The 14,682-nt window shown below is 32.9% G+C and overlaps 2 protein-coding genes across 4 annotated transcripts in view; one reads left to right on the forward strand and one right to left on the reverse strand.

Annotated features, from left to right (window-relative positions):
- The window catches only part of LOC125817589 (putative ubiquitin-conjugating enzyme E2 38), a 139,122-nt gene that overhangs the window by 23,277 nt on the left and 101,163 nt on the right, over positions 1-14,682 (forward strand). The gene's annotated exons all lie outside the window — the stretch shown is intronic.
- On the reverse strand, positions 68-11,503 carry LOC125817586 (transmembrane E3 ubiquitin-protein ligase FLY2). 3 transcript variants are annotated; one of them, XM_049497132.1, is made up of 15 exons: positions 11,040-11,503; positions 8,206-8,278; positions 7,788-7,915; positions 6,764-6,873; positions 5,294-5,354; positions 4,371-4,437; positions 4,216-4,293; positions 3,404-3,561; positions 3,259-3,318; positions 3,055-3,148; positions 2,593-2,760; positions 1,502-1,830; positions 1,169-1,285; positions 883-1,050; positions 68-166 (listed from the first exon to the last, which is right to left on the reverse strand). In XM_049497132.1, exons 1-14 carry the CDS (start codon positions 11,187-11,189, stop codon positions 949-951), a joined length of 1,695 nt encoding a protein of 564 aa, XP_049353089.1. In that variant the 5' UTR covers positions 11,190-11,503; the 3' UTR covers positions 68-166; positions 883-948. The 3 variants fall into 3 exon arrangements, with proteins under 3 accessions (XP_049353089.1, XP_049353090.1, XP_049353088.1); XM_049497133.1 differs by having other exon boundaries at positions 5,294-5,351; positions 8,206-8,281; positions 11,040-11,440; XM_049497131.1 differs by having other exon boundaries at positions 8,206-8,281; positions 11,040-11,439.

Genomic DNA, 14,682 nt, shown 5'->3' on the forward strand with positions numbered 1-14,682 from the left:
TGAAATACAAGAGAAAACAAGAATGTTATCATCTTGAATAAAAACTAGAATGACCATAATGTACATCACAAGAATTGCACACGGCAATCTGGTGTTTCTGCGTTAAAATTTTCATAAAGCCTACTTAAGATTTCTCAAGAATGCTCTGATCCACTTCGATACCAACCTGAGGGAAAATACAAAAGCCCAGTCACAACATATTTTTCGCTCTGGATCCAAGGGAAGAAGGAACCTTTCTATCTATAGAGGGAGAATAATCACAACAATATGCATTTTATAGCCTATTTGGCCAAGCTTCTAGATAGCCAAAAATGCTCATTTTAGAGAATTGAGGCGTTTGGCCAAAGGGAAAAGAAATACTTCTGAATAGTAGCAGAAGTTGTTTTCAAGAAGCTCAAAAAAAGTTGCTTTTCTCCGGAAGCACTTTTGGGACCTTCATCAAGCATAAATTGTTACTCTAATATTGTAAAAGTGATTTCAAATTGACTAGCTAAATACAAATTGCTACTCTACCCAAAAGTACTTTTCCTGAGAAAATATACTTTTAAAAATAAGCAAATTTTGGAAGCTTGACTAAACAGCCTTTTTTAGTCAGACAACTTGTTTAACTTTTCAATAACTCATGGACACACTGAACTTCCGCATAACTTATGTACGGCGCAAGTGTCCTTTTTTATCTTTCTTATGATGGTGGTTTTCGGACCAGCTTACATACATTGACTATTCCACTGGGTATCTACTCTTACCAACACAGGTATCAGGTATCGGGTAACTCTGTCCACCAAGGCTTGGTAGATGGAAGAAATCACCTAGTATCTTTTGTCTCTACTGGGATTTAAACCCTACGTAGTGTTTAAAACACATTCATGAACAGCCATTTACCTCATTTGACAGGTTGGTGATGTCAGTTGCTCTATATTAACAGGAATTCAAAAAAAAAACATCTGTTCAGGCTGGAGGAAGAGGACGTCGGCATGTTGGGCACTCCATCTTTATGTCCATCCATCTTTGCAAACAACCCGAATGAAAGAAATGATCACAGGGCGTCACCTGAACATCAGTTGGCACATTATAACCATATGGATTTTTCTTTCCATTAGTAAAATCAAATCATGTTTGATAGGAATTCCACATTATAGCGAGAAAAGAGTAATACAAGCTGCATTACCATGCAATTATTTGAACGTTGAGTGAGATCAATAGCAGTCATGCAAATGACACAGTCAGTAGCATGATTTCCTTTCTGGTCAAATCTTCTGTAATAACTATATTTTTCAGGTAAAATCTGCAACACATCATCAAAACTTACATAAGATAGGTCACTACAAAACTAATAGATGATTAAATGGTTCTTTATAAAGAGTATTTTTTTGTCTAAACCATCTACCTTGTATACTAAAATCCGAAAAGATAGGTCAGGGAAAACTTAATATGTGCAGTATATTTCTCACTTCTAATAACATAATCTATATCATCGAAAATCAAAAGAGTAGAATAAAACCTGTCGTGGAATGAACCACCGAGATCCAAGATAGTGCTGCAAAAGAAGAACTAATGCCTGCACTGCCATGAAAATTCCCAAACAGATGCACCAACTTTTGTCGGGCTCTATGCGCATAAAATTGTGAGGACAACCAAAGACATATAGTGGAATTGCTAGCCGAGTAACAGTCATTCCCAAAATGTAATGAGGATGCAACGGTTTTCTCGTGTCACGAATAACGTTAGTTACAATTTGAGGTATCCAAAAAGAGTGTAAAAGGAAAAGGAGTGGCCGCAGAAACCTATGGAATTCATACATGATTAAAATTCCACCTAAAAGGATCCCATCTGCAAAACAATGTTGGAAAACAAAGAGATATGAGCAGCTTGTCCATGACAATGATACTAATGTCTGACATGGATCAAGTTTGTCACGAGACAGAGGGAGAGAAAAGAACTAATGAAATTACTTTTGTGTTTCCTTACAAAATTTGCATGACTATATTCTCTTGAATTACTTCATAGTTCTTTGGCTCACTATGTCTAATGATGTTAGAATGACATAAAGAGAACGTCATAAAATCTCTTTTATCCTTGGGCCCTTGACACCCATCTGAACCAAACCAAGCACTATGTAGTATGTTGAACACGAAAATATTAATTTGTTGCTAAATTTTGCAATCTAAATACTGATTTTTATCTTAAAACCGTTATGTCAGATCAGAAATTACAAATTTTCTGAAGCCCAGTTGAGCACTGAATGAATTATTGAAAAATCAGAGGTTACATCCTCCTATGCTAGGTACAGAAATGGAATAGAATCAGGATGTGTTAATACATTAACTTATATCAAAGCAGGTGTGATTAGGTCAAAGAAAACTTTTACTGGAAAAACTCAAATGCATTATTTACTCTTCAACATCTAATTTCCCCTTTCCCTTTACTTGAACCATGGGTCTATCGGATTACACTAGGTATGTTGTTGCATCTAATATGCCCTTTCACTAGAGCCATACCCTGCAGCCAGACACGTTCAAGGTACAGACACATATAGCTGATGAGTCAGTTTAATTCTATGCACATGTTCACATTTCAGCAAGGGATACTTACAGAAGCGGCTGTACAGAACTGACAGTTCACGTCTCATTGCTTGCCAGCCCTCTCCACTAGTCATAGGTCTATTTGCCTTCCATATAGCGAGAAGATATCTCATCTCAAATATTGAGAAGACAACAAACTTGAAAAATGCAGCGGTTGCAAAAGCATTGAACAGCGATTCTGTAAAGAATGAGGGGGGAGGAGATTTTATTAACAGAGCGCAGAGCCGCTAGAAACAACAAAAATAGAATATTTTATACAGAGTCTGTTTTAGGGAAAATATACAAACTTCTAAGAGTTGGTTACGGGGAGGCAACACATGACATAGAAATGACTTGATAAAAAGTTACTAACCAATACCATGTTTATCCCTAGAGGGCTACCTCATTGTTACCACTATACAACTTTTAGATAATAAAACCAGCTAAATGTGCTGGCTACAATGACTTAGATAATAGCTACCATCAAACTTACCAACAAGTATGCCTGCAGTCAGATGTAGAAGACAAAGATAAGCATCAATTATTCCCTGTTGCCCGATCATCAAAATTGAAACTTTGGCAGCTCCCTGTAAAAACATTATCAGACATCATTCATTTGATTTGACACATTGCAACAGCAAGATAGAAACATGGGAAGACTTATGTCATTGAATGTAACAGAAAGTCGTATTCTTACTGATTGGGTATTGCTATGTTCCATTTGCCGAATGAGAAGGAGCACTTGAAGAAAAGAAACCTAGGTTTCAAGAAGTTAAGGAATCCACAGAAATGCAGTTCATAGAAGAAAATAACATCAATGAATAACAACTCTTAGAGGATACAAAAGTGACCATCAACGTGTAGTTAACTGCTTTGTTGTAGTAAACCTCTATATTGATAGAAGTGGCATTCAATAGCATGGGGGAGAAACAGTCTCCATCATCATCCACTGAAGGGCTCTCCATCAATCCTTCTAGATGATAATGATCTTGATCTCCATCTGGAAAAAGACAAGTAACTTAAGATAAATCACTTGTTTCCCAAGTATTTCCTCAAACTAAAGGATAAGTTTGAATTTCTATTGATACATGCTACTCATAAAATCTCCCACGGGTTTGGACCAACTGCATTTTGGCTCATGTACAGCTCTATACTAATTAAAGATCATGGGTAGAAAGCACAATGCATCAATATCTATTGTTTTGCATTATTAGGGCATACATGATCTAAGTTGCGCGGACTCTTCACTTTCGATGCCGTACCCGTGTCGGATTCTCCAAAATACATTACTTTTGGCAAATTCGACACGCACCCCTTGACATTCATGAAGAGTCCGAGCAACATAGTACACGATGCTCCAAGGAAATGCAACAAAGGCAAAGTTAGAGCTTCTGAAAGGATATGATAGGAAGGTCTCAACTAACGTCAATATGGAAGTTAAAACTACGTTAAAAACTAATAATATCCAATGTAAACATGAACCAGAGACAAACAGAATTAGAGGAAGTTAATAAGCAGTTATCATCAAATGATAGAAAGGAGCAGCATGAATGCAGAATCCAGAATCCAGAGTTTAGTTCAAAATGGCTTTACATAAAATAAGGGAGAAAACCGGGAAAAGAGATGAACAAGGTAAAGCAGAAAAATCAAGTACCATTAGTGGAAGATGACACTCGAGAAATTTGTGCTGCAATTTCAACATTACAATGTTTCTCCATCTCATAAATAGGTGCTGCAGGAACAAAGATACAAAGTTTAAGCCATGATTTAAAAAGCTAAATTGGATCAAGGTTGAGTAATCATTATTACAGTGTTTCCGTTTCCAAATCTTATCTCGTGGCGACTCTTGGAAGACCTGAGATGAGAAAGTTCCAAGCTGTGCAGGAAAGGTAAGATAAAGAAAGATATTATCATTTGATAAAAATTGACATTCAATATTTGATTAGAATTCTTTGAATAGAATGTAAATCAAAATTTGTTATCATAACTTATTACCTAGAATACAGATAATTCCTGAGCTAAAAAAACATCTCCTTTTTTAATTGAAGTCTATTTAACTAAATGGCTCAGTCTCTTAGCTGCCATTATGAAACATAAAAAAGATGAAGAGCTTCCTGATTTTCTGTCCATTTTGATCACAAAGAAGCTGAATGTGACTACATGGGCATTGAAGTAGAAGTTAACCATTGGCAGACAATGAGCTTGTCAAGATATATTGTCAACTTTTGTCAGACCATGTCAGTCCCTTTTAAGGTTCTTTTTCTTAAGAAGGATGTCAGACCCTTTTAAGTTGGGAAATAAAATTTATTAAGGAACAAATTGGAAGGGGGAGTGTGGTGTGTGAACGATACAAGAAGTTGCCTCCAATATTTCTTGTTTTTTAATATGGAACAAGGAGTTCCCTCTATTAATCACCACTAGAAGGAAAATTCCATAAAAATGAGTGATAGTTTCTTCTTCTTTTTTTGTATAAAAACATGAGCAACAAATTTGCTTTATTATGTGTGCATTGTCTCAATATTGTATACAAGAGAAATCATGTCATTCATGGATAAAAACTTTCAATTTGTCAGTGACAGTGACAGAGCATTATCAAATTCAAATATAAAGGGAAATACATAACAGCAATGGAGAAATTTAAAGTAAACATGCTCAGTGCTAGCAAAACCCACAAGTACAGATGTCATAAATTGTCACATCAAAGGCAAATAAAACATGGTCATGATTAATACCAAATGATAAGGATTTGATAACAGATAATCATCTTCCTGGCCAAAGTCACCCTCTTTGCTGCTGAAAAAGAAGTATAAATGTCAGTTGATGAAGCATTCCAAATACTAATACCATCTACAGGCTTGTAATGCGCGAGACTGAAGCAATAGTTTAAATTTACATAAGTTGTAGACCAAGAGCTTTTGGATGGATTTTTAGATCAGAGCCTAAGCATGACTAATCTCTTACTACCCAACTCGATGCCAGCTTGAACTAAAACGGAGAGAGAGAGAGAGAGAGAGAGAGATAGATAAATAGAGAGAGAGAGAGAGAGAGAGAGAGAGAGAGATAGAGAGAGAGAGAGAGGTGGGGTGGGGTACTTGATAATTAGACTAAGCTTCTTAATGGATGAGCAGGCTTGCCTTTCGATTCACATTGCACAATGGAGGTTTGTGTGTCACGTTAAAAAAGACCAAGGACACATGAACCACAAGTCTCTGCTCTCAATTTGGTTATTTCAGTTAATAAGTTAGATGCCAAATTGAGCTCCTTCTGTTTGAAAGAGTCTCAACAATAAGAACTAATCCTAGGGAAATAAAGATGTTTTTTATATAGTTTGTTTTGTTATCTTACATTGTTTCTCAATGCAATACCTGACACCTGAGTTACAGTTCGGTTGCTACAAAAGCAAACAATAGTACCAAAAGTTAAAATTTCCTCAGCATTTGTATGCAGGGAATTTATGGAAAAAGTTGGAGGGCCATTATGGATAAAGTGACTAGAAACATTTCCAAAAGAAAGTATTTTTATAACAGTGGTGTCCGGACCAACATGCATGTGACTCACTGCTATATTATATTCCGGCATTTCCTACCAATACTAGTACCGGATGACTCTATCCACCAAGACTTGAGCAATAGAGAAGAAGTCACTCAATTTTTCCCTCTCTGAGATTCAAACCTTAGTCTACAGAATCATTGGATCAATTTAATCAATCCAATCAACTAACTATGCCCAAACCCATAACATTAAGGTATAGTCTTAAAACAAATAGTTAGAAGGAAATTATTTTCCTTTTCCTTTACAACTATTTTCCTAAGAAATACACTTTCTACTATCTTTCTCAACAACACTTCACAAAGCTAACCTGAGGTCATAATCCTTCACCATATCTTTTATGCCTATTCATAACCTGATATAACCAAAATCAACACTTAAATACCCCAGTCCTAAGCCTCTACGTCTTATGTGTGATATTACTGTCATGAACTTCATAAAGACAATTTTCAGATTGCAATCTCTCAATAAGAAAGTGAATATAGCTTTGAATTATAAAATATTAGTTGAGAGTACTTCTAATTTATAAAGCTCTTTATTTTCGTTCTACTATTAACGGACCTTTCTACATCAATTTCTACCATAAAGCAAGATAGGTGGTTAGACGTATATATGCAAAGAATTTCCTTTCAGCCAAGTGACAAAATTAGTACCTGTGAGCTACCATCCGAAGTTGTCTGAATGGCCATACATATACACCTTCTACTCTGATTTGAGCACCCCCACGTTCATTGTCAAAAATATCATGGAAAATTATTACTCCCTGTTGTTGGCAACATTAAATTATATGAAGATAATGTAATTGAAATAAGTGATGTCATCATAGAAAGTATATTCAACTGAGGAAGATAAAGTGCTCCACTCAACATTACTACTAATTGTAGCCGGCAAAAGAAAATTTTGAATTCACAAGAATTATAACACAGCTTTTGAAAAGCTCATCAAAGGAGCATAATACATCGCAAAAGCCTAGCAATAGGGCATAAGCACATTAGACTTTTGCCTATCAGGTTCAGATTTTCGAGCTTAAAATGGCAATTGCTACGGTAACCACATAGCTGTCAGGAATACCATCATACACCACCATGATTAAAGACTATCAATCACAGCAATAAATGGAAGATACTCTGCTCGTGATTCTAGTAGGCATGTTAAATAAAAATTTGTTCTAGCTGAAATATTATATCCAACCAAAGTACAAGCTTTGGATTTGGGTAAATGACATAGGCTCTAGAATAATCATGATATAAGCAATCTTCTTAAGGGAGTTTTTAGTCTTCTCTAAAACCAAGACTAACATGGAATAGAGACTTCAAAGTTACAGGCTTACATCAACAATAACAGTTTATGACTCCCCATTCTTTGTCAGATGAGAAAACAAGCAACACAATCAATCATGGCATGCAATTTGTTGTGCAAGACTTCCTTTTTCTGAGATTAAAATAAAAAAAGACAAATGAAGGTGTTGTATTTCATCCAATTTCAGTAAAGTAACTTCTTTCCTTTTTGGTGGTAACTTATATTCCAGTAATCATCATCTGGTAGAAACTACAGAGATACAACATCTTTTTTTTTTTCATTTCTTTTGATACGGAGAGACAAGTAAGTTCATAAAAAAAAAGTCCCCGAGTAAACACAAATTTGTATAAAGAGTGATAATAATGATGACAGAACTACCTGAACATAGTGTACACCAGTTATTTTTGTAGGAGTACTAATCAATTCCAGGACAGAGTTTCCATTGGATTTCTTGAAATCAGGAAAAAGGGAAGAGCTATTCTTTGAATCTAGGAACCTCCAAGACCCTGCAGCTCAAATTTCAGAGGAAAATATTATTAGATTCAAGACAGTAGTAGCAAGGAAAGTTTATTTATTTAAGGAAGTATGATATTTCTACGTTTGCTTTGAGATGTGTTCTGCTCAATCAATAGCATCAGTTTTATCTTCTTAGCCCAGTGTATTTAACAAAACAGATTAGGTACTATCATTATCTTCACAAGAAATTAGTCATCAGATAAGTAAAAGAAGAACATAAAGAATATGTCCCAAAACTCAAATGCAACATAAGCACCAGAAAGCAAGTTAGCTTACTGACCTCTGAAGGTTCCTGTTATATTCCAAGCAGAAAATGGCCCAAATTCATTCTCATCCTTCCTTGCAGAAAGCCACTGCTACCAAAAACATGAAGAATGTGATCAGCGATTAGGCAGGAAAAACAAGCAGGCATACTATAATCAGGGTCACTTTTTCTTTTCTCTTTTATTTTGATGACTGTGAGATAGCGTCTGTAGTCTAGACTCTGTGTGGGGTGGGGGGTGGGGGGGATACTGAGATGGTTTGGACTTTAGTGGTGAAGTCACCGCAAAAGAAGCAATGTTTAGTTGGACCCATAGAAGAAGAAAGAGAAGACACAGGGCACGGGATGTTGCTCCACTAGCACTAATATTGACCCAAAAAAGATCCATTCTTTCAGCTTCAAAATTCGATGGACGATTGGTCCTCCCCTCTACCCTTCTCCATCTAAAAAACAGATTTCTTTCAATTAAGGTTTCAAACTCGTGCATGCACCTGTACACATCCCGTGTTGTACTATCTTTACCGTTGAACAGAAATCCTGGGAGCAGTAAGGCCGTAGACAGTTAAGTAATAATGTCATGACCCTCATGCTAAGTTGCGCGAACTCTTCACTTTTGATGTTGCACCCGTGTCAGATTCTCCACAAGTACACTAATTCTGAAGAATCTGACACTCACCCATTGACATTTTTGAAGAGTTCGAGCAACATAGCCCTCATGTTAGCCATGCACGAGTAGAATACCCTCCAGGCTTCAATATGCTTAATTTGCAAATGAGCTCAAAAAATATTACACTGAAATAGGATTTTTCACATTGATCCTATCTCATAAAGGCAGCTAAATATAGCCAGACTGAAATGTCAATTGGCATTTCTGCGCTCACTCTTACATCCATCTTACGTAAAGGAGTTAAACTAACTTCACAGCTCCTTGAAAAAATAAATCAGGTCATTCCGTCCTTCAGTGAGATGGGTCAAAACTTTTTCTTTTCTTCTATCTAGCAGGGACAGGGTTGGGGGAGAAGAAGAGGGAATTGACGCTGAATAATCTCCATAACAAATCATTCCTTATGGATCTTCACCAATTATTAGACAAGTTCCTATAGAGGCAAGTTATGTCCTTGCAAAATATATACTAAGAGCAAATGTTTCAACATTTAGCTAGCATATTGTTGTCTCCTTTAATCTCATTATAGTCTTATCATTGATATCATGTCAATTTCTTGGTTCCGACAAAGGTTGGACAAACTTGGCTTTCTTGGAGGACATACAATTTCAAGGCAAACATCTCCCAGACTAGGATTTACGAAAGCTTAGAAGGTGAAAACTAAATTGTATACATTTTCTTAAAGTTTTGATAAGCGAATCACAACAGTGCTAGAAAGATCTCCAACAAGTGATTCTTGCTATAAAGAGACCTTTTATTCTTATGATGGAGGTGTGGGCCACTTTGCTTATACATTAACTATTTCACTGGGTTCTTCCTACCTCCCAAATACACAATAACCGAATAACCTTTCCACCAAGGCTTAAAATCTGCTAGGTAATTGTGCTTCAAAAAGAGAGCCTTTGGCACTAATTCATGGTATTTGGGGGTGGAAAAGCACTACGGCTTCAAAATAAATCCCATACTTGTGAATTTTTTAAGACTAATACCTAAGGGATAAGGCTTATATTAGGAAGACTCAAATGGTCCAAGTTCTCAAGATTGACTTCCTCTCACAAGCCAAGTTTTGGAACACCTTGGCTGCATCCAGACATGTTATATCCTTAGGTCCATACCTCCTATATGTGATGTGCGCTAAAGAAATGAATAATGTTATATTTTTTGAAAAACAACAACCATTAGATGCAAGCATTGGTTCTATTATAAGATAGTTCTCAACTAAACAAAAATAACTATCAGACAGTGTAGATCTTTTGCTATCTTCCACGAGTCATTGAAGCTTAAAGAAGTCAAACCTCCTACTGCTATGTGGTTTCAAGAATGTTTGAGTCCCCATTCCTATTCCTAATAAGAGTCCAACTTTCCATTTGTAGATCAAGGATTTCTTGGAATGGATGCCACCCTCTGATACAAACTCAGACTTACCAGGGAAAAATGAGTAAAAATAGCTCCAAATGATCATTCTACAGATAGATAACCATGATGATATTATTTATATCACTTCAAATACACTGAAATGACCTTCTATTAAGATGACAAGATGTAGCAGTACCATGTCTTTCCTTTTTTTATTTTTTCTATCATTTTCTTTCTCTATCATTGCTGCAGAAGTGCCATGATGCCTGCTGAGCTTGGATCAAAGTCGATCAACTGTAACTATACTTAACTTTAATTAATCACCTCAATAAATGGAAACTTTGAACTTCAACCACCTCATATCAGTTTCATCCCAGGTATATGGTGACCATTCTGATATAAAGCACTCACAAATAAGCACTACATGTAGGTAAAACCTCACCAAAGTCTCTTATTCTCTCTTTCCTATCAATCAAGTCTCGGAAACCCTTTTGAGTTTGAGCTGAGCTAGGATCTAAACATGTGATGAAATCACATTTATCACAAATCCACTTCTATCACCAAAAAAGTTAGAACTTTTTCTCAAATTCAATTGAAATTTCCAGATTGCAAAAGTCAAATGCATCAAACACCACAAGAATGCTCTCATTTCAGGCAACACACAGGAAGCTAAAATGCAGTCCAAACACAACTTCAAGTTCCAAAAATCACAACTTCAAAAACTCAAAACAATTGAGACCAGAATTACCATCAATACAAAACATACACCAAATTGAAGTAATCCTAACTGGGAAACAACAACACATATAAAAAACAATTGCAAGTTACTAACCTCATCGCCCCACGAACGATACTTTTCTCTAAGAGGTCTGAGTCCCTTTACTTGGCAAAACCCTCCAAAGAAAAACCATAAATAAAACAGAATTCTAAACCAAACCCCAGAATTCTTTCTTAAAAAGATCAAATTTTTAGCCACACCCATTTCAAGATCAACTCCAATTCTTCTCCTTCAAGCAATTTAAGATCAACCCAGATGAAAAAATTAAGTCCATTACAGTTTAAAAGGAGATATTTAAGATATACAAACAAATGGGGTTGCTTCAAGTGAAGTTAAAAAAACAAAAACAAAAAATCTTAGAACTAACAACCCAACAACAAGCACCAAAACACCAGCAAATTTTTGAGAAAATGAGAGCTCAACGGCTAATCTTACAACCTAAATATATAATTTGTTTTTTTAGTTCCAACAAAAAGGGCCTTCACTGGTCAATTCTGGACAAGAAAATAGAAATCCCACTAGTACCGTTTTTGTCTTAATTTTATTTATTTAGCAAAACATAAATTATTGGTACATAATTAATTAGAATATTATGTTTGTTAATTAGGTTCTGTAAACAACTAGAATTCACATATAATATTGATTAGTGATGAAGAAGTGGGGTGAATGTTTTCCTAATTTGATAGGGTGCGGTTTGGTTGGTTCGATTTTTTTATTATATATATATATGTTAAATTGACATTAAATAAATTAAGATAGATGTTATTAATTTTTAATCTTTAATATTTCACTTTTTGATTTAATTGATAAAGAAGTATTTTTCTACTTTTTTGTAACTTCATACATAAAGATAAACAAAAGTTATAAGTAAAAGCATATTTAATTATGTTATTGTTAAAATAATATTTTTTTCTTAGGTTAAAAATACGAATATTGTAGCAAATATTTTAAGAGTGATTGTATTAAGAAATATAGTCAAGTGGTTAAATTGAGAATCATGAGTACTCAAACTTAGTTATTCTTTACTTATATTGGTGGAAGTTGATACATATTTGATAAAAAAAAAGTGTAATAATTTATTTATTTATTAGGAAAATGAATGTCATGGATGTTACTTTTTAAGTTCCAAAATTACTTTCCAACTTTTGAGTACAAGTAGACAGTAGTACCATATTTTATTTCGAAAGAAGTAATAAAAATGTTTTTTAACTTGGTGAATATTATTAGTTTTGTTTCTAAACTATTGACAGTCTTAAAAATACATCTTTATTTGAGTGACTAAACTTAAATACGTCTTTAGTGACATAACAAATGATCTCAAACTCTTGTAGGAACACGAGACTCTTAATAAAAAGTCGTAAGAAGTGTAGAAAACACCCCTAAATTTGGTGAAAATCTAGGGGTGTATTTCACTTATACTAGAAGATCGATGATGTATTTAAGTTCAATCAGTAAAATAAAAAAGTATTTTCAAAATTATCAATAATTCAAAGATAAAATTAATAATTCGCATTAAATGTAAAAGTATTTTCAGTACTTTTATATTTTATTTTTTAGGTTAATCAAATATTATCCAAAATCTCTGATTGATGTAGTTGGTGTAAATATAAATATGAGATGCAATGTAAGTGAAATTATTTGCATTTGAGAATAGATTAAGTTGACTTGGATGAGTTCATTGATGATTGTTGTGATTGAGCTGTCATGAAAGGAATCTTATTGAATTTGTCTCCATATCTCTTTTTGTACTTGTTTACAGCTTTGCCTAATAAATATTTTTTCCGTCCCGATTTATATTACTGTCTCAAATCTTAAATTATACTTACTCCATTTTATAAAGAATGACCTGGTTTAACTTGGCACGAGTTTAAGTAAATAAAGAAGACTTTTGAATCTTGTGGTCCTAAATTAAAGTTATGTCAAATGTACAAAATTGCCTTAATCTTGTGATCTTAAACATGCCACGTGGAAAACAAAAAGTAAAATGTTACCAAAAAAGGAAAGAGGTCATTCTTTTTTAAAGTGACTAAAAAGGAAAGGAGGTTATTATTTGTGAAACGGAGGGAGTATGAATTAATTTTACTTTACATGAAGTTTAAAAAAGAAAAATAGATTTTTGAAGCTCTTGCTCTAAAATAAGTCATAAATGTTTATGTAGTTATAAATCATTTAAAAAAATAAGTGTATTTTAAAGTTAAATTGTTAATAAGCCCCCTCAAGACGATCAAGTATTTTTAATTTTTTAAAATTTTCTATTTTCTTTAAGGGGTCATTTGATAAGGTTTAAAAGAATATTGACGGATATAGATCATAGTGTATTAATAATCTATTTTTTTTTTAAAAAATATTCTTTATATATACAATGATAAAGATGTAAAAATAAATTGATGGACAATTGTATATTTAACCATACTAATACGTACATTAAAACTTATTGCATTAAATAAGTGTATTTTAAAGTTAAATTGTTAATAAGCCCCCTCAAGACGATCAAGTATTTTTAATTTTTTAAATTTTTATATTTTCTTAAAGGGGTCATTTGATAAGGTTTAAAAGAATATTGACGGATATAGATCATAGTGTATTAATAATCTATTTTTTTTTTAAAAATATTCTTTATATATACAATGATAAAGATGTAAAAATAAATTGATGGACAATTGTATATTTAACCATACTAATACGTACATTAAAACTTATTGCATTAAATAAGTGTATTTTAAAGTTAAATTGTTAATAAGCCCCCTCAAGACGATCAAGTATTTTTAATTTTTTAAATTTTTATATTTTCTTAAAGGGGTCATTTGATAAGGTTTAAAAGAATATTGACGGATATAGATCATAGTGTATTAATAATCTATTTTTTTTTTAAAAATATTCTTTATATATACAATGATAAAGATGTAAAAATAAATTGATGGACAATTGTATATTTAACCATACTAATACGTACATTAAAACTTATTGCAATACTAATATCATGTTATTCATAGCATAATACTAAATAAAGGAAAACATTAGAAAGTTTTAATAGATAATTAAATTGGCACTTTTTATTTTAATATCCAATGATGAGTTTTAATCTTAGTTATCAATATATTTTATATGAAAGTTTGATTCTTTTTAAAACAAAATTGTTTTGCTGCGTAAAATTCTTTCATTATTTTAATGAATGATATTTTACACATAAATCTTTAAGAAACTACATATAATGCATTGATTTTATATGATTACACGGTGTATTAAAATAATCAATACAAAAAATTATAATAAACTTTATAATAGTCATAAAAAAAAATTACGCAGTAATTATTATATTAGAATACTAGAAAAATTGATAAGTTCCTTGACATCTAATCATTGATAAAAATTTTAATTATTATTTTCTTCTGCGAAAGTTTAAAAGATTAAATTAATGATTTTAAAAAATAATATAGCAAGTAACTGATTCACTATTTGTAATTAATTATTTTCAATGATTATTAAAAAATGTATAAGTCACGTACATGTTTGTATTATTATTAGTTATTACACTATTTTATATTTACTTAATTTTAAATCATTTTTCTATTATACTTTAACACAAATTTAAAAATATAAAGAATATTTTGAACTTTTTAAATTCGAAAAAAATATATGCAAAATGTACCATTTCATGTGAAAAAATTTAAATAATAAATTGTTAATATGAAAAGAA

Source organism: Solanum verrucosum, unplaced genomic scaffold (genome assembly GCF_900185275.1).
Source record: "Solanum verrucosum unplaced genomic scaffold, falcon-dt-bn FXZP01000280.1, whole genome shotgun sequence".
Lineage (NCBI taxonomy): Eukaryota > Viridiplantae > Streptophyta > Magnoliopsida > Solanales > Solanaceae > Solanum > Solanum verrucosum.